We start from the raw sequence: 20,780 nt of genomic DNA on the forward strand, positions 1-20,780 counted from the left end.
AACTCCCAATTTATATTTGTAAACTATGTAACAATTGGATAAGAAACGGGTAAAACCAACAGGCATAACAATGTTTGTTGTCCATATTTTCGGTAGTGTCTAATAAAAATATGATAAACTTTTAAGATATTTTAAATAATTTATAATATATTTTTTGATAAAATATATTTTTAATCTCTTAAAATATTTCAAAATATTAATTTTAGTTCTTATAAAAATTTAATCATTTTAATTCTTATATTTATTAAAAATGTTGCGGTTTTAATCTTTTAAGAGAAGCTAAGAAAATAAAAAAAATATTAAATAAATATATAAAGACTAAAAACATATTAAATTTTATAAGAACTAAAACTAATATTTCAAAATATTTTAAAAAATAAAAAACATATTTTATTTTATAATTATTTTCCAATATTAACATGTAAAAAATGTAAATAGTTATATCTTTCTAATATAACAAAATGTAAACATTTATTAAAACAACAAAAATTAAGAGATCAGTTTTCTTATCTAGTAATTCTCTTATATCTTTTTTTTAATATGTTGTTGAGATTTATGGAGTGGTGAATCAACTTAAACTTGGAGAGTGAAGGTTTTGATGATAACAAAGTATGGATTCTAAGAATCAAAGCTGATCAAGGACATCAACAAGTCAAAAACAAAGTCAAGAAGAAAATATGGCTATTATGTTGTATAATAGGAGTAGCTCATAAGTTGTATTGTTTTGTTGAGCTTATTTTGCATGTGTGTGCTTTGTGCATGAGTTAATCATTATCTAATCTGATTAAGAGTGAGTATGATGATGAGTTAGAAACTTGAAAAGTTATTTTGAGACATAAAACAGAATTTTTGAAAAATGACTCAAAATAATCGATTATCATTAAATATAATCGATTATTCCAGCAACAGGTAAAAATGATGCCTTGCTGTAATAATCGATTATTTGTGAAATAATCGATTATCTCAGGAATCACTCTCTGGAATAATCGATTATCCTAGGAATCACTCTCTGTCTCTGGAGTAATCAATTATCCTGTAAAATAATCGATTAATCTGTTCTTGGTTGATTTCCAGAAATCATGAAGAACAAAATAATCGATTATCCTTTAAAATAATCGATTATCTGGTTCTGAAAATGTTATAAATAGTTCTTACATTTTGAAACTTCAGAACAAGATAGAACAGAGAATCAAAAAGAGAAAAACGTTATTGTGAAGTCTTTGTGACCTTCTTGGAGTGTTTTCTTTGTGAAACCAAGAAGTAAAACGTTTTTGAAATGCTTTGAGAAAAGATCATCATCATCATCACATTCTTGAAAAGAGAAAGATTAAGATTTGCTTCTAAATTCACTATCTGATTTATTCAGTTTCTAGGTGAATTCGTTCCTTTAATTCTTTGTGAATAATTGTAAATCTTGAGTAGGTGTCTCAAGTGGTAAGGAATTCTTGTAGTGGGTTTCTACAAGGGGTGCTTTCTTGGGGTCAAGAAAGTGATTATCTTGAATGTAGGAGTGTATACATGTGTGGTATGCTTGTAAAACTTCTTCATTAAGATAGTGGAACAAATCTTGATCAGGTTATGATTGAGGACTGGATGTAGGTCACATGTGGAATGACTGAACCAGGATAAAAGACTTGTGCAATCTTCTCTTACCCTTATCTTTTACTTTAAGTAATATCTTGGTTGTGTGTTAAAGAGATTATTCTTGATTAACATATTTGTATGCACAACATTGTTTTAAATTGAATCAAAGTATTGCATATTGATTGTTCTTAACTTTGAAATTTATCAAAAATTAATCAAGAAAGCATATAGGACTCATTTTCATTAACAAGTCTTTAAGGAACTTCTTTGAAAATTCATATTAGAAAAGTTTGAATTGAAATAAAGATCGTAAGAACTCTGAAAATTTTTAAAGTGTCATAGAATCCAATTCACCCCCCTTGGATTGAGCCATTCTTTTCTAACAATTATTAGTGTATGTATTTTTTAATTTTATCGATAATTAATCTATGTTAGATAATCTTGTTGGTGAGAATCTCTTTTCCTTAATTAATTTTTTTTCTCATATCTTATTATTAAATAATATTGAAATTATCTTCTTTTTTTTTTTTTTCCAGAAAATTTAGTACAAACACATGTCTTGAAGATGATACCCCAGCTAATCTTATCTATAATAATACACAATAATTTTATATGGTGTCTGGTATGATAATAATACTTTATCTAAAATGATAATTTTAGGTATAATAATTAAGATTTTGACATACTCTAAAGACACAATTGTCATGGTTGACACCTTATCATCTAAAATAGTAATTTTAGGTACACTAATTAAAATTGTTGCATGTTGTAGAGACACAACTATTATGATTAATATTTTAGTTTGATCTGGTCAATAGGGAAGAGGTGTATTTAGGACCAACCCTAAAGGTTGTCCATAGGTGCAATCGCCTTGTACCCATGACTATGAGGGACTCCAAAATTTTAAAAACATGATTACTAAAAATTATATAAGAGCCCATATTTATTGTTTCACCTAAGGCCCATAAAATGTAAAGCTCGACCCTAGGTATTTTGTCCTCTAACCAAGTCAAGCTCTCATACACAGGATGATGATATGGATACCTCAACTTATGCATTATCTCTTCCATTAACTCAACATTGTAATCATCTACCAAGTCTTCAACTTTATAAAATTCTTCATTTGGAACAAAGATTTATGATGTAGATTTAAGGAATCTCGTGTCTTGTGGAGAGTGGGAAGGGATTATTGTATAGTTGAGATAATAGTCATTCAATCTTTGGGACAAACTTGTCAAATTGATATTTGATGGCTTAGATTGATAGTTCCTAATCTCACATAGATATCTAACAAGTTAAAGCCTATAATTCTCATCCAAAAGATAATTTTCAAAGCTTAGCTTTTTGACCCAAATGGAGTCTTTATTAAAACTTATTACATAAATGTGGTTGTTTTTAAACATATTACCAATTTAGGGTAGTCAACAGGGATGTCGTTGGTCAACGTAGTGCCACCCCTTACCATGTAATTTTTTTTCTTGAAAAATAGTTCAAAAGAAATAGAGCCAGAGCCGAATGAGCCACATAGAGTTGAATTGTATTAGTGTCACTACTTTCAATGAGGGTGAATTTAATTTTTTTAAAATAATAGTGTCACTATTCCCAATGAAAGACTAGTATAGTGTTGGTACAAGTCTTGTTACCCTTTATTGGGGGACTAGTACAGTGTTTAACTATACTAGTGTCGTTACCCTCATTGAGGGACTAGTATAGTGTTTGATTGTACTAGTGTCACTACCTTCATTGGAGGATCATATTTTAATTTTTTTAAGGCCCACTATTCAACCTTGGGGATTTTTTTTCCTTCTTTTTATGTTGCCTACATTTGGGCACCATTTTTTCAAAATTTTTTATTCTTCATATTTTATCTTTTAAGTGTCGAGTACAATTTTCAATTTTTTTTTAAATTATTGTATTTACACGGTAATTTTTAATTAAAAATTTTAAAATTAATTTTAATTAAAAAATATTACAAACTTAAATTTATATTAAAATTAAAAATGACATTATAAAATAGTTTAATGTCAAATTTAATATCAATTAATTATTTACACCTATTATTATTATTATTATTATTATTATTATTATCATATGTATATAATTAAGTAAATTTTTATTTTTTAAATTATTTGCACCTGTTGGATGATTATTTTTATTTATTTTAAATTTTTAAGAAAATAAAAAATGATGTCCAACTTTGAATAGCGGCACTTTAACTTTTTCAAAAAAAATGGTGTCCAAATGTGGACAATGACAATTACATAAAAGAAAAAAAAATCTCCCAAGTTGAATAGCAGGACTTGAATTAAAAAAAAATTAAAATAAGATCTCCATGTGAGGTAATGACACTAGTACAATCACATACTATAATAGTCTTCTGGAAGTAATGACACTAGTATAATTCAACACTGTACTAGTCTCTCATTAGGGATAACGACACTATTATTTTAAAAAAATAAAATTTCTAATTGTGGGTAATGGCACTCATTTTATACATATATTGACTCATTCGACTACAATTCCACTTCTTCTGGGTCATTTAAAAAAAAAATTATGTGACAGGGAGTGACACTAAGTTAACTAGTGACACCATTATTGACTATCTCAAACTAATAAAATGTTTTAAAATAACCTTATTTATATAATAAATTTTCATAAAAGTCCCTTATTCAAAAAGTCTCAAAGCTTCACAAAAAAAAAAGAAAAGAAAAAGCCTCAAAGTTTCAAAAAAAAAAAAAATTCATTTATGGACACATGCATATTGTATGTTTACTTGAATTGATACTTCTCTTCTCCTTAACAACCAACAAATATTACAAGCGCAATGCTATATGTTCCGAATCAAAGTTTCCTACTCATCTTTTGAACCATTTGATGATTTATATTTGTCAAAATTTTCAAATAAAATATTTCTTTTAATTTTAATATTTTAAATTTTAAGAAATTCGGAGGATATTTGGGTCAATAAATTTCGAAAGATGTATCTTTTTTCAATTTTCACGTATCATTTTTCCTGTTACAATTACCGGAGCATGATACTACAATCAATTTGAGAATTTAATTGTCAAAGTCGAAGTTGTAAGGTTAAAACGTTACTATTACTCTGTTTGTTGGATCACAGACCACTTGATTGTACAACTACAATTCTTAAAGTGGTTCAACTTGGTTAATTACTCAATTTCTTTTTCTGAGTGGGAAAATAAGACAAATTAATAGGAAAAAAAAAAAAAAAGAGCTACATCCTAGTATAGGAAACACTGAAGGCATCAAAGTTATATCTTCTTATCAAACAAAAATAAATTATCTTAAAGAAGACCACCACTAATCTCCAAATTGTCAAAATTTTTAAGAGAACCACTATTAACATTTAGCTTGATAGAATCAAGTGGAAGAGTTAGTAAAAAAAACAAAAACTAGCTACTTATTAATCTAATTTAAAATAATTAAATAAGAAAAGTATTTATAATTAATAATTATTTGGCTTAAATAATTTATTAACTAAAATTTAGTTAATCCTATTTTGTTTTTCTAAAAGTTTGCTCTTCTATTTTTAGAGTCTAATTCTTTTTCAAAACATTACTTTTATGTTTATATTTTTACCGAGTAACCTCTATGGAACATGAAAAACATAAATTACTAAGGACTAATTGGCAATTTTCTAAACTTGGTCAAGGGATAGCTTGTAATTGTGCTAACTTTAAGAGAAATAGAAAAACAATTTAAAACAATTATATTTCACTACTTTTTAAAAGTGCACGATATCATTCAAGTAATAATATTGAATCCACATGAATTGATTACTTTGGCTTTGTAATTATAGGAATTTAATAAAAATAAGAAAAAATGATCAAATTTAAAGATTGAATTGGGATAAAATAGTTGAGAATAAAATTAAGGTAAAATTGGGAAATTTCAAATATTCACCACTTTCACCGAATAACCTAACTTATGTATTCATATCTTGAAATAATTTTAAAATTTATGTAGGTAAGTTAACACAAGTCACACTATACAAGAGTGCATGCAACAGTCAACACTATTTTACATATTTCAATTTCTTTACAAACAAGTCAGCAAAAAGGAACACTCACAGATGGACAAAAATTAAGGGCACCCAGTACAATCTTGTCCCTAAAGTACTGTTTGGACTCAAAACTCATTTTTGATTATTATTTTCCACTCTTTCCTTTTCTAAATTAGGCTCACCACTCCTCTTCCCACATCATTCAAGACTTCCTTTGTAACAAAAATAGAGTGCCCCCACCTAGTTCTTCCTAAAAGAGCCAATAATCTGAAAAATAAAAAAAAAATAAAAATAAAAGAAGTAACAAGGAGAGAAACCTAGACCTAATTTTTTTTCTTACAAAAAGTGATTAATTGAATACACGATGTAATCTTTGCTAAAGTTGTTTCAATCTTTCTGATAACTCTGTTGGGCAAATCACTACCCCATCTATGCAAAGACCACCTTTGGTGTGAGTGCAATCAATTTGGGCCAAAGAAAACTTGATGTTTGTTAGCCCATTGGGCTTCTCAATTGCGAAGTCTCCAACATAATAGTGGGCCCATTCTCCAGGCCCACGCAAATAGCACTGGGAGAGTGAACTCTGGCCGTCCGATGTAGATAGTTGAAATCTAACGGGCTTGATGTCCCAGCCATGAACTTGATCAACGTTGCAGACGCGCCGGCCCAATCTCTTTGAGGTTTTGCCCAATTGAAGCCTGAAAAATACACTATAGTTCCCTTTGGGAAACTCAAACTCTAGGTCCCCTATCACTTCAACCCACCACATTTGTTGAAGGTATGCAACACTCTTGAACCTGCATCATTTGAAACAAATGTTCAATAATCTTCTTTTATTTTGACTAATAGGGTCTTAAAAATGAAAATATTTGCAATGAGTAATGTATTCCTTAAAATTGTGATTTGGATCCCTTGTTCTACTCAAGAACTTGATAGGGTCATATTTGCACATAATATTTTTCTTAATTATAATAAGATAATTTCATCTTAAAAACAAAAAGGCATATGATATATTTTGATCTTTTAAGATTGAGATTTTTTTAATATATTTTTTTATTGCATTTTTCAATTTTTATCATGTTCAATCCTCTATTATACATTATTATGATAGAAGAAGACATTTTACTAGTAAAAGAGAACCAACAGAGGAAAGATGCTTCCGTTGTGTTTGGATATATGAAACCCAACTACCATGCCCTAAATATACAATGCTAATTAATTAAGACTACTTTTCCTTGAATAGAAGTCCCTTTAAGCTATTTCATAACATTTTAAAATGCAACTTGCTTGCACTCTTGTTCTTTGTTCTTTATTTATCTATAAGATGCTGACTAGGAAGAGTTAGTTGACAATATATAGTCTGAACTTTAATTATTGATCGATTACTTTTCCATACAAGTCATTCTCATCTTATTTAATAGCATTTCTCTAAATGCAAATTGCTAGCACTTTTGTTCTTTGTTCTTTAATTACCTACAAGATGTGAATGCTGACTAGGACAAATCGCTTTCCTGAATATGGTAAAGCAAATTGCCAACATGCTTTTTGAAAAAAATAAACCAAAACATGCCCCTTGTCAAGAATTTTCTATTTCAAGAGCCATAACAACAATTTACATTGTATTTGTTTGATAAAATTAAAATAATAACAATTTTTTTTCTGGTGAAAGTATTTCATTAAAGCATTTGCTGTTATATATGGTTAAATCACAGAGGATAATTTGTTTTGAATTGAATTATAGTGGATGTATGGTTCAACTTATTTTAATTTTTAAATAAATGAATAAATATTTGTTTTTATAAATCCTTCAAATAACTATTATTTCCCAGAAAATAAACTTTTACTATATGCGCGTAATTGTACTATAGAAGGACGCGCCATATGCATATATATATATATATATATATATATATATATATATATATATATATATATATACGGCAAGAAAACGACTTTGGCTTCCATTTGTTGGCTTTGGAGTTGTTCGAAAATGACTTTTACCGAAAAAGTTAATTTTTTTTAATGTATTTACCTCATCGATGATGAAAACAATATTAATTGTTGATTGCAACAAGAAGCCAAAAGAAAATAAATTATATAATAATCCAAGAAATACACGATAAAATAATGATCTGTTTTCTCTTTATCATATACCTTAAAAAGAAAGATCTGTTTTATTCAAATTCTGTGAACACAAGGGTACCTATTATTCAACTTTAATCAGAAGGACTTTATAACCTTAATTGCGTCTATTCAAGTTGCTGTGGTAAAAATTCAATTTCAATTTAAAAAAAAAAAGAAGAAAATTCATAAAAATAAACAATATTTGCACCTCCACCATAAATTATTTTTGGTAAAAAAATAAAAATAAAAATATCTGCACCTCTCTCACCTGGATTCCTCAGTTGGAATATAATTCCAATATCTTCTATCATCTATTCCTGTAATCTTGAAGGATTTTGATGAAATGAACAAACATACTTGTCCACTGCATCTGTCTAGCCAAACTTCCTATAATCACCAAAACAACAAATCAAACTTGTCAATGAAATGAAGAAAGAAAAATGAAAAAAAGAAAATGAAAATGAAGACCCGATCCACTAGGCAATTAAGAAGATTAATGAGTGATAAGACTTACTTTGGTTCCACCATCAAAGAAATTGGGTCTGCATAGTTTGGCATAGATCTCTTTCTTGGTCATGGAACCAAGATTTTGTTCACCAACTACTTTATTGACAAGAAATTTGTAGCTTGGTGGCAACTTCGATTCCCAAACAAAGTCAGCAGATGAAGCTCTATGGAAAGTTTTGTTCACTCTGGCCAATGTGCAAATCTCTTGTGGATCAAAACTCATCATCAATGAAGATATGCAATTCTCAGGGACATCATCAAGGCCTGTATCTGAGAACACAGAAAAAGTGCTTCCATCATCATTTTCTGCTGCAGTTGTAGAAACACCAGCCCCCATGAATTAATAGAATTCGGTGACCCTAACGATATCAGCAGACTTAAGATCGGAACAGGATCCAGAATTGTAAAGATTGCACAATTTGATAAAAAAGAATTGTTGTAGTGATTCTAACGATGTCAACAGTCTTGAGTAGGAACAAAATATAGAATTGTATAGATGGGAGAGTATAGTGAAAAGAGGTTGTTGTGAATCTTGTGATGGTTTAGTTGTAGAGGAGGAGGTGATAGAGCAAAAGAGGAAATGAAGGAGAAAGTGAAGGTGTTTCCATGTTGTTGTCTTTTGTGTGTGTTTGGATTAAGGAAGGAGTTGTGACTTGTGACACATTCATGAGTTTTGGCTTTTAAGAAGGACACTTGTGGTAGGAGCTTGAGCAAAAGGGTATAAAGTGAAATTTCATTGGGGTCCATTCTACTAATTTTGGAACTTGGAAAAGAATTGGTGATTAAAAGAGGACGTGTACATGAGTGTGCACGAATATCATATGTGAAATTTGTGGGGCGTTGGTTAATTGTATCATTTACATAATATTTATTTATTTATTGTGGAGACTGTGGGTGGCTTATTCTCCCTCCTTCGACCTAATGTATTTCTGTATTTTGATCAACTTATATATTATTTTTGTTCTTGTGGATATGCATTAGAATATCGTAGTATTGAAGAACACTACTCTATAAATTTCGTCTCATTTTTTCAATAAAATTGGGCGGTCAATGTTCTACTCAACGAGAGGTTGGAAACTCTTGATTGTTGAAAATCTATTAACATTGATTTAAAACATAATGTTTATGCATTATATGTGTTATGGATAATTAAACTTTCGAAGAGATTATTCTCACTATTCGACGGAGAATACTTGATGAAAAAAACAATATTTGTTATGGATAAAAAATATGTATAAAAAATCATAATTATATGTTAATTTTATCGCTTACATTAAATTTAGTAAAACATTGAATAATCTTATATAATATAATAGTTCTTATTTTGTATCTTTTAAAAATATATAATTCATTAATTTTGATATTATTAAATGTGAATTGGTTTTAGAATTATAATTACTATTTATATGATATAAATATAGATGATAAATAATCTCGTACTTGTGGGTATTTATATGAATATCCTCATTAAATAACATTTTTGTTACGCATAGATAATTTATCCATTGATAATCTTTTTCAAGAATATATATTTATATTTAATTATTTCTAAATATTCTTCTGTTTTATAAAAATATTTTTTTATAACTTTTTTTATTTTGTCTTTGAAGAAATGATTATTCATTTTATTAAATTTTCAAAATAAGTTTTAAAATAAATAGTTATTTTTAAAAATTTTAATTATTTCAAATAAATAATAAAATAAATATATTAGAAAAAATTCTAAACATTTTGATTACTTTTAAAAAAAATCAAATATGAAGAAAAATTATGTTGAATTACTTTTAATCCGTAAAGTATTAATTAAATTATCCATCAAATTATTTGAAAATAAGATGGATAGACTGTTACCTATTTAATTATATGATTCAACCAAATTCATCTAAGTTTTTTTTTTTTTAATAACTAGATGGATTGAATTGGATTTTACATGAATGAATGGGATAAATTATAGATAGGAATGATAAAAATATTGGTGTCCATAAATATTCACAATATATATAATAGATAGATGATAGTAAAATAGATACCTATGAATAATTTAAATGAATATTTTTATATAACGGAACGAGAACAAATAAAGGTTTCTGTGTCTGCGCTTACCCACTCATTATTATTAGCTATCGTAAAGTTATTTATATTTGTTCTTAAATATACATTATTATACTAATATTTTAATTTATACATTTTTTCAAGTTAAATTATTATTATATATAACAAATTATTTTAATAATTATATATTTAAATAAATATTTTATTTAAATATATAAATTATATATAAAATTTTGTGTAAATAAATATTTTTAAATAAATAAATAATATTTTATAACTAAGATAAATAAACTATATTATGATACAAAATATTTTTAATTATTGATAATTTATTTAAATTAGGATAAATAAAAAATTAAAAAATCTTAAAAATGTTATCGTACAATATAGTTGTTTGCTGTAACATTGTACATTTTTTATGAATTATTGTCTCTTTAATAATAATTATAAGTTGTGATATTCAGAGGTGTGATGTTGAGAGACTCTAGGGATTAAGAAATTTTTGAGAAATCATTAGATGTTTTAGAGAGTTTCTTTAGGTAAATGTCCAGTTTGACCTTTAGGGGAGAAATATATAATGTTTCTTTTAATAATTGAGTTTTATAAGTTCAATTCTTAAGAAAATCTTAGACAGATAAGCTAGAGAGAGGAGGTTTGAGATTCTAATTCATTCTTTTTATTTATAGGTTCCCCGAGTATATAATATTCATCATTGGATTGTTGATTCGAAGCCTGGAAGTTGAGAATCAAGGTAGTGTTAGAGCGAAGCTTAGGTGATAGCTTGGAGGTGTTCCTTTCTTCTTCCTTTTTCTTGGCTCACTTCGACTTAAAGGTAAGGGAAGTTAGATTCATGATTCTTGTTGGGTGGTTTGGTTGAATTGCTTGGTTGTTGGTGGATTATTTGGATGTTAAATAGCTATAATTATATTGTGGAATTTCATGATTATGAATTTTGATGGTTGAACTTTATGCTTTTGGCTTTTAAGGAGAAAACTTGGTTATTTGGAGGATTATTGTTGCATTTTTCTATTTGAGTGCAAAATGAGTTGTTGATTATATGTATAAGTGTTGTCTAGCTTTGCATGTTGGTGATTTGCTAATTTTCAGTGGTTTAAACCAAATTCGTGGGTTTACAAGTGCAAAACTCGTCATGGCATCAGGCGTACCTTCATGGTGTTAGGCATGATTTTAATCAGAGGTTTTTTTGTCTTGTCCATGCTAGGCATAGGATTTGTGGCATTGGGTGTGAGGAGAGCAATTGCCTCGAGTTGAAATGGTGTCAAATATGGTTTGAATGGGGTCAAGTGTAAGGTAAGATAATTAACTTTGTCTGGATTGACATTAGGCACCTAAGAAGTGGCATAGAGCATGAGGAAAAAGATTCGTCTTTACCTAGAATGGGATTGAGTGTGGGACTTTCCGCAACTAGGCATGAAGGCCTAGGGGTCACTACCTCATCCATACTAGATGTGGGTTGAATGGTGTTGGACGTGAACAAGGTAGAGGGCTCCCTACTTCAATGACTTCAGGCACGAATTGCCTTATAATAACTTGTTGTTTACTTTATGAATTGGTGATCATAGATATGTTAGATGAACCTATTGCATGTTATATGTTGATGAGTAATATTTATTCTATGTATATTGGTCTAGGATGATATATATAAATGGTTGTATGGTTGAATTATTGAGGCGCTTTTATATGTATAAGTCGATTGATGTTGTTAAATTTATATCCATTAACTTGGGTAGTGCATATAGAAAAACATGGTTGTGGTATTGACTTAAGATTAGAGAGAGGTGTTTTTGAAAGTTGGATATCTCATTATGTAAATATTGGTGTAGTGTTTTATGAGTTTAATTGTTGAAAAATTCTCCTATTTTACATTTTACATTAAACTATGATAAAAAAAAATATTATTATATATGAGTAATTGCTACAAAATTAACTTTGGAAATATATTGTGAAACTTATTCATAGATTCCTCTCTCATTTTTTCACTCAATCTTTGGTGAATTTGATCATATTTTCCATGGAGTTGTATTGGATTCTTTAGTATAATTTTGATCTCTTGCGAGTGGATTTTATTCCAATTTTAATGCATGCTCAATTTTTTTAATGAATAATCATGTAAATAATCTTATATCTTGAATTTCAATTGACAAGTTGACATTTGAATGAGAACTACATTTGGAATCATGTATTTTTTTTATTTTTTATTTTTGGTTTCTCGGGGATGAGAGCATGTATATTCATCTACATAAATCTTTACTATTGGACATAAAACTTGTTCCTAATTAATTATATATAACGAGATAAGGATTCATTAGAAAAGAAAAAATTTAACTACCAAAAGAAAACTGATAATTATAGTCAAGTATTTAGACTTGGGTGTTAGTTTGATAATTGAGAATCATTAATGACATTTAATATTAGTTGAATAAAAGTTCTAAGAACACACCTAACCTTCTTAATCGATCAAATAGTTACATAATTATTATTTTTTTTCTTTACTTTATATCTTATTCTTACACATTGTATAAAGCCTTAAATATTCTGTTTATTTATTTATTTTATCTATATATGAATTGCACAATGATTAATCAAACGTGTATATTATTTAGCATAAAATTTATGTTTGATTTTTGTCGTGAATTTTTTTTTATAAATTAGTAATAGCAACATAAGCGAGATTAATATATGATAGCATGAATAAAAAATCAACTTGTACCATTAAATTAATTGGTGATAATTGACCTAAAGGTACTCTCGTTGAGAATGATATAATTACTATCTATTATTTGTACGAGATTAATACTCTTGTCGAATATGTGTTGAACACTACATCACTTGTTATTTTTCTCAGATTAATTTATTTACTTACCTATTTATTTATTTCAAGTAATGTCATGATATTCGAAAAACACTAAGAAAAAATATGTCAATGTTGTGTAATTCTACGCTTTTTTATCATTTATTTATTTGAATGAATAAAAAAAACTACAAATATAAATATTGACCATTAAAAAACAAAAAATAAAAAATAAAATATTATTTTAAAAGTACTTTACCAAATCACCGCTAACAAAAAAATAATAATAAAGACCAAAATAAAAACTTCAATCATTTTTGAATAAAAAATATATTAAGCTAAAATAGAATTGTGTTGCCTCATTTTTATTTTAGGTTCTAGTTTGGTCCATTAAATTTTTTTTTTTAATTTTAATAACTTAAAAAATCTCTATTATTTGAATGAGTCCTTCCGTCAATTTTTTTTGCATTAATGATTTTGACTAACATGACATATTCACAGTTTGACATGTTATTCAATTAATTAAATTAGTGTGATAAATTGACGGATAGATTTACTTGATCTAATATAGATATTTTAAAAAATTAAAGTGAATTTTTTTAAATTTAAAAGATCAAATTAAAAAAAAATTTAAAATTCTTATTTGGTCCCTTATAATATTTTTTTGTTTCAATTTAATCTCACTTTAATTTTTTTTTTCAATTTGGTTCCCAATAATTTAAATTATTGTAATTTGGGACTTTCGTCCAAATGATTTAAACGAAATTAACTGTTGGTAACGTGAATGTCTGGTGGATGCCACGTAGATACCATGTAGATACGTAAGTAGATGCCAAATTTCTTAAGTACACCTGGAAGCAGAACGGCCCGTTTTGAAACCAGAACGGCCCGTTCTGGTTATATTATTGATGTGTTAATTATTAAAAAAAAATATTATATAAAAGACCAAATAAGAGTTTTAGCAAAATAAAAAAATAAAAAAATAAGGAACCAAATTTTATTTTACTAATAAATAAATAAATATAAAAGTTGCAGCAGATCAAATCATTAACCCAGTTTTACGATGGTACCCTTTTTTTTTATATATATTTTTTATGTTCCATACAACAAGCAACTTTCATCTACCAAAAACTAAAAGAACTTTCATCTACCAAAATATTCTAAAAAAGTCATGAACTAATTTATTGGTTAAGAAGAATGTTCAGGAAAACTTTCAGTCAAATAATTAAATGAACTAACTAGCTTTTAAATATATAGTAAACGGCTATGTACTTTTTAAATCACCAAAAATAAAAAAATGTCAATTAATTTGCACGTAAGAAGAATTTAAATAAAAGAAAATACCAACTTTGGACATGATGTTCATGTTAGCAAACTATGCTATCACACTTGTTAAGATCAGAGAGCTATGCAAAAGATTGAATCATTGAAAATGAAATGGGAGTTTATGGGGAGAGACTTATCCAAAATGGATTCAATTAAATGGAAAGTCACATCGTAAGATCAGAAGTCTTGCTTTAATGAGTTGGCATGGTATCCACGTGGCAGACTCATTTCAACTGTTTAATTTTGGAATTTTAATTTCGTTTTTTAAAAGTGTTGTTTTTCGATGTTGAAAGAAATCATTTGATTAATTATGTCAACAAGAAACCAATTTAAACATTTTTTTTAAGAATATCAATAAAAACTTTTTTTATTTATTTATAAATTACTAATGGGATAGATCTACTTCTTGTTTCTATTTATTTTTTACACAAAAAGTGATAGTATTTTACAACATAAAAAAATTTAATTGTGTGATTAATAATTCGCAATAAAAATGTAACTAGAGGATAAAACAATCATTAATTTTATATAAAAATCAATATATATATATATATATATATATATATATATATATATATATATATATATATATATATATATATATAAGTACATGAAATGATGCATATGTCATTGTCATGTACGTGTAAGCTTAGCTTTCAAGTTATTTTAGTAATTATGTTTTCGTATTTTGATAGGGATGCTTTTAAAAGTAAATATTCTTTAAATTTAAACAAGTTTTCTTCTCATGAGTGCGACTTATTTACTATTGTATTTGTACTCATTTCTTGTTGATAAGAATTTTATCTTTCATAATGCAATTGTTAATTTTGTAAGTCAAATTTATATGAAATTCCTGAGTGTAATAGGAAATAGGTAGAGTTTGATTTGTGGGAGCTGGTACACTTTACTGTCATTGTTTGTGGGCAATAAAAGCTTTATTTTCATTCTCAAAGTTTAACCCAACTTTTAATTAAATTTGTTTAAATAATTTTCTACTTTTCCTTCTAATATTATCCCAAAATTTGTTAAATTGTTTCAATTTCATCAATTTTCACTGTATAAAAAAAATTAAACTTAACTTCAACTCAATCTTATCAAAACAATATAGTGAGATGAAAATTATCTTTATTTATATATATTATATATGATTATTATTAGTTGATGTGAGATCTTTAATACATTCTCTTATGTTAATAATTAGACACTTCAAGCATCAAATTTGTAAAACTAGATATTTGTGGATGGTCTAATAGCGGATAACTTGATAAGCTAAATAATATTCAATAGGATAAGGTAATATATCTTCTTAATAATGTGAGTTATGAGCTTAACTCAACCTTAAAAAATTTACTTGTAAAGCGATAATTATTCTCCAATTATATACATTATTAAGATCATATTATTAGTAAATATGAAATCTTTTAATACACATTTCTTATGTCAAAAACTACATCTTAAGTGTGTGAAATTTATAAGATTAGACATATATAAAAAGATTTTATAATATTTTAAGCAAATAAATTTGAATATAACTCAACCTAATTAATTAGAATCATATTGTTTTAAAATCCTTTTATGTTGCATATGTATTATAGCTTCTTATTTTATATATATATAAATACTTAATTTTTTTTGGATTGATATAAGCAAATTTTAATAAAGTTAATATTATTTAATATTTTTAATTCAAAAATACTCTTAAGAAGCTCAATTTATAATAATTATAACTAAAGATATTTTAAAAAATAATATATATATATATATATATATATTTATAAAAAAATTATAAAAATTAAATATATTTAACTAACTTTCCTATCCCATGAAATCTGTTTTTTTTTTTTTTTTAATTTATTTTTTTATTTATTTATAGTATATATAAGTTTAAGAGAGAATATTATTTAGTTACCAACTAATTAACTATTCGTGTGTAGACTATTAATGTATAGTTATTTTAACTTAATCAATGAAATTAAATTTGAATTTTTAATACGTAAATTCATTAAATACTGAAAAAGAAATTTTGTTATATAATAGTCTTACTTGATTTAAATATGATTATTATTTTTTTTAGTAAATGATGTTTGTGATAAAAAAATTTTACAACTTAATTATTACTTGATTTATTTTACTTATCTAATTGATTGCATTGTGTAAGATCTATGAGCAGAGACTAAGTGTAGGCATGACATTTTAAGCAAAGACTAAGTGTAGGCATGACATTTTAACCCGACCCTATGGGTATTCGTCCGAATCCGCCCGATTTGGATAGGAAAAATTCGTGTTGATCGAGTTTAGATTTTTCCTGATTGGTAAAATCAGAGACGGGGGCTGGGCTGGTATTAACATCCCCATCGTCCCTGTACCTGTCCCACTCAATAAGTCTACAATAGTATTAGCTTAAAATGTTAAGCCACATATAAGATTAACCCACTGACTGTCCTCCAAATGTCACAACCCTCCAATACTTGGTTAAGGACTAAGTCTCAAACTTTGGACTTTACTCGGTTGATCACTTATAATCAGTATAGCTCAACCTTACCTCTATTTTGTGGTCACTTTATACACATATGTCTCGACGTTACCCACATACGAATACCACATAGAAATTAGAGGAGACAATTAAAAATAGCGTACCCATTTAGAAGTTACTTACTTATTGAAAGGTTCAACACAATGTATATTTGCATAATGAGATATTAAATTTTGAAAACATCTTTAACTCTTCTCTAGTTTCTATGTATCTAAGCATAAACATGTAGCACAACTACACGCCTAACAACTGAATAACTTAACAACTTATCATCATACATCGTTACAACTTAAACATCATTCAACTTAATACCATACAATAACATAACATCATATCAATTTACATTTTTACAACTTAATCATCTTTCAGCATACATACCAACTTTCAACTTAACAACAATAATAAGCACAACATTTTATACACAACAACTTTACAAATTTTAACTTTAACAACTATTAACATCCATTTTAGAACATATACATAATCACATTTGACATCAACATACTGTAACGACCCGCCATGATCTCTACACTTAGTGGAATCGCACTACTGCTAGTGAACTAAGAGAAATATTAAGCTGGATAACTCATACATACATGTACAAATAAAAATAAATTATCTAAATTTTTTGTTATAAAATAAAACTCCATATATGTACAGTCATTCCAAAAATAATATTCCCTAGTGCCGGTCAAGCACAGACAAAACCGTTACCCAAAATGGTAACTCCAACACGAGGATCAAAACTCCCCGTCTCGCAGCGGACACCTCAACTCCAAGCTAGCCCTGACCTGCTCCCATACCAAGTATGATCATCGCAGTTCCACCACATGGAAACAGAAGGTTAAGCTAGAATTCACAAATCAATCATACAAGTATAGAACTATAATCTATACTACACAATCATCCAACCATCAATCATATTCATAGAGTTTCACCATACACTCTATCCAATACTACTCATGCATAACATACAATGCACCGATCATGAAGTCAAACACCACACTTCATCATATTAATAATCATGCAATAAATGCATCTCATGACAGATATCAATCATCTAATGCGTCGTCACGCATACACCTAGGAGATCTCCGTAACAATAGAGCTGTATAAGTGACATTCCATCTTACCGAAACCACCCCAACCGTTTTCAAGCCCAATGCGCCCGCTCGGTCACAGCTAAACAGGATATATAATCCTCACTCGGGTTTACTCGGATGATGTCACTTACACAATTGGAAGTCCAGATCCACCGTCAGGTATAGCACAGCTGGGTACGGGCTTACCACGACCTTGGCATGCATTAACCAAGTCAATTGTGGAGTTCGCCCACCGACTATCCGCAAGGATCCACGCACCTTCCCGAGTACTTGGTTAAGGGAATAACCCTCGACCTCATACCTCGCTCCAACAATAGCTAAGGACTTAGAGGAGACTCACCCAACCCAGTGGCCTATCTGAGCACCACTCTCCCAAATCCAGTGGCCTCCCAGAGCACCACTCTCATATATCAGTGGCCTATCCAAGCACCACTCTCAAGAGACTCTATGTGAGCTCTTCCAGTTTGAAAATATTTTTCCTCTCCTCAAGTCCTAGGCTAGACTCATGCCATAAGGCATCACATGCAATCATGCATCATACATCATATATGGTCTGCCCACCATCATGATCAACAGTCATACACATGTCATAAGACATCACATCAATAATGCATCATACATCATACATGGTCTACCCACCATTATGATCAATAAGCATACTCATATTCGAACATTCATACGTATCATCACAAAGCATACATATGAATCACACCGCACCATACATCATATATCACACATATATGATCTAACATTTTAACTTTAAACATGCATAAGCATCAATTTAAAATAATTATTTTTAAACATATTTACGCTCGGCGTAGCCTAAGCTCGCCCAGCCTAATCCTAACCTGAGAGTCCTAAAACTCATCCACGCCCAGTGCGTTCAACTCACGCTCGGTGCCCTTGAAACAGAGACTCTTAAGAGTATTCACGCCTGACGCAACCAAATCACGTCTGGCCCAACATCCAACCTGAGAGCCCTAAGCTCTTCCATGCCTGGCGCACTCAACCTGCGCCTAGCCTAATCCCAGTCAGAGAGTTCAGAAACTCTCATCCAAACCAACAAATCCAGCCACATGCAAACACAAAACACAATACATAGGCTCCATACGACTCAAAATAAACTCAAATCTCACATGCATCCAACCTATGCATCAAAATCATCAAAATCCTCCTTTTTCTCAAAACCCCAAAAGATGAGATTTTCTTCAATCCATCTATGGATTCTCAACATTCACGCACCTATTGAGTTTCTAAACTCACATGCAACCTACACAACAAACATTTTAGCTTTCCTTACCTGAAGGTTGGCTCAGAATAGCCAACAACTGTGACGAAATAGAATCCCCTTCCAACGCTCAACCTAGAACTTCAATAATCCCAAAGCAAGCTTTCTAATTTGAATTTCAAGAAAAGTCAGAAGGCATTAGTGGTCTAGAGGAGAAAAGGAGTCAAACAGAGAAATTTGGGAGAGAAAGGAGCTCACTGACCCAGAGACCTTCTCTCTAAAACTTCTCTCTAAAAACTCACATTTTCCTGAAGGCCCCTAACCCCTATTTATAGATTTTCGGATTGCCCCAGAACGGCCCGTACCGAGTTCGAAACGGCCCGTTCCGAACTCCCAATTCACGCACAAAATCCACGCCCAGAATGACCCGTTCTGAAATCAGAACGGCCCGTTCCGGGACTCATCCGGAACGGCCCGTTCTCCCTCCGGAACGGCCCATTCTCCTTCCGGAACGGCCCATTCTCCAACCAGAACGGCCCGTTCTAGAATTTGGAACGGCCCGTTCTCCCTCCGGAACGGCCCGTTCCCAACCACGAATTTCAATTTAATTTAATAGTTTGGAACGGCCCGTTCCAGATTGGGAACGGCCCGTTCCGGGCTACTAAATCAGCCATTTTTTTTATATTTAAAACCACGTTACACATACAACCATCTATATTGTCAACATATCATTTCATCACACATCTCTAGAAACTTAGCATCATACAATTCTTATATCCTCATTCAACTATAAGAAAACTTAAAACATCATACAACATGTATCAATATACAACTTATCAAAATCAACTATCATATAATGATAATCTTCACAAAAATTGCAATAAAGAATTTGTCGCTCAACACTAGGAGCAATGCTCAACATTGGGAGCAATGCTCAAAACCTAATTGTGAGCCCAATGCTTATTAGCACCGGGAGCAATGCTCAACACTTAAATCTCTATAAGCCCAAATGCTCAACTCTAGGGAGCAATGCTCAATTATAGAATAAGAACAATCGCTAAGTCATTCAATTCCAAAACTTCAAATTCACATATGGAACTTAGAAATCAACCACATGCAATATCAAATTTCATATATATGTAACATTCTTAACTCATTTCCAACCAAAAACATGACATGCAACCATCAAGGTATTAAGATTATCTACCTTTGCTCAACTCACTCAAGAGAACATCAAAACCTAAAATCCACTTTGTGACCCACAACTCAACCATCAACAAATCCAACAATACAACATGGAATTAGGGATTTTGAAAAGTATCAACAACATGCATATCACATGGAAACAATGTAAGTTTCTCTTACCTCGTTAACGATCTGTAATCGACAAGAGAAACAAAGAAGACGACGAGCTCCATACAACTACGGAGAAAAAGTCTCAACTTCACCAACTTAGAATCCTTACCACCACTCCTTCGATCAGATAT

The 20,780-nt window shown here is 29.2% G+C and overlaps 1 protein-coding gene across 1 annotated transcript; it reads right to left on the reverse strand.

Moving 5' to 3' along the window:
• Positions 1-5,602: 5,602 nt before the first annotated feature.
• Positions 5,603-8,938, reverse strand: LOC109804000 (F-box protein PP2-A13). Its single transcript, XM_020365728.3, has 3 exons — positions 8,247-8,938; positions 8,001-8,119; positions 5,603-6,405 (listed from the first exon to the last, which is right to left on the reverse strand). The coding sequence occupies exons 1-3, from the start codon at positions 8,574-8,576 to the stop codon at positions 5,985-5,987; spliced, it is 870 nt and encodes a 289-aa protein (XP_020221317.1). The 5' UTR covers positions 8,577-8,938; the 3' UTR covers positions 5,603-5,984.
• Between the last annotated feature and the right edge of the window lie 11,842 nt (positions 8,939-20,780).

Source organism: Cajanus cajan, chromosome 1 (assembly GCF_000230855.2).
Source record: "Cajanus cajan strain Asha chromosome 1, NIPB_CcT2T_4, whole genome shotgun sequence".
Classification (NCBI taxonomy): Eukaryota; Viridiplantae; Streptophyta; class Magnoliopsida; order Fabales; family Fabaceae; genus Cajanus; species Cajanus cajan.

Excerpts from the sequence above, each read along its gene's own strand:
- LOC109804000 (XM_020365728.3), bottom strand. The coding sequence starts at position 8,576 with ATGGGGGCTGGTGTTTCTACAACTGCAGCAGAAAATGATGATGGAAGC. Across the intron at positions 8,120-8,246 it reads TCTTTGATGGTGGAACCAAA|GAAGTTTGGCTAGACAGATG; the intron begins GTAAGTCTTATC and ends TGGTGATTATAG. Across the intron at positions 6,406-8,000 it reads ATTCCAACTGAGGAATCCAG|GTTCAAGAGTGTTGCATACC; the intron begins GTGAGAGAGGTG and ends CAAATGATGCAG.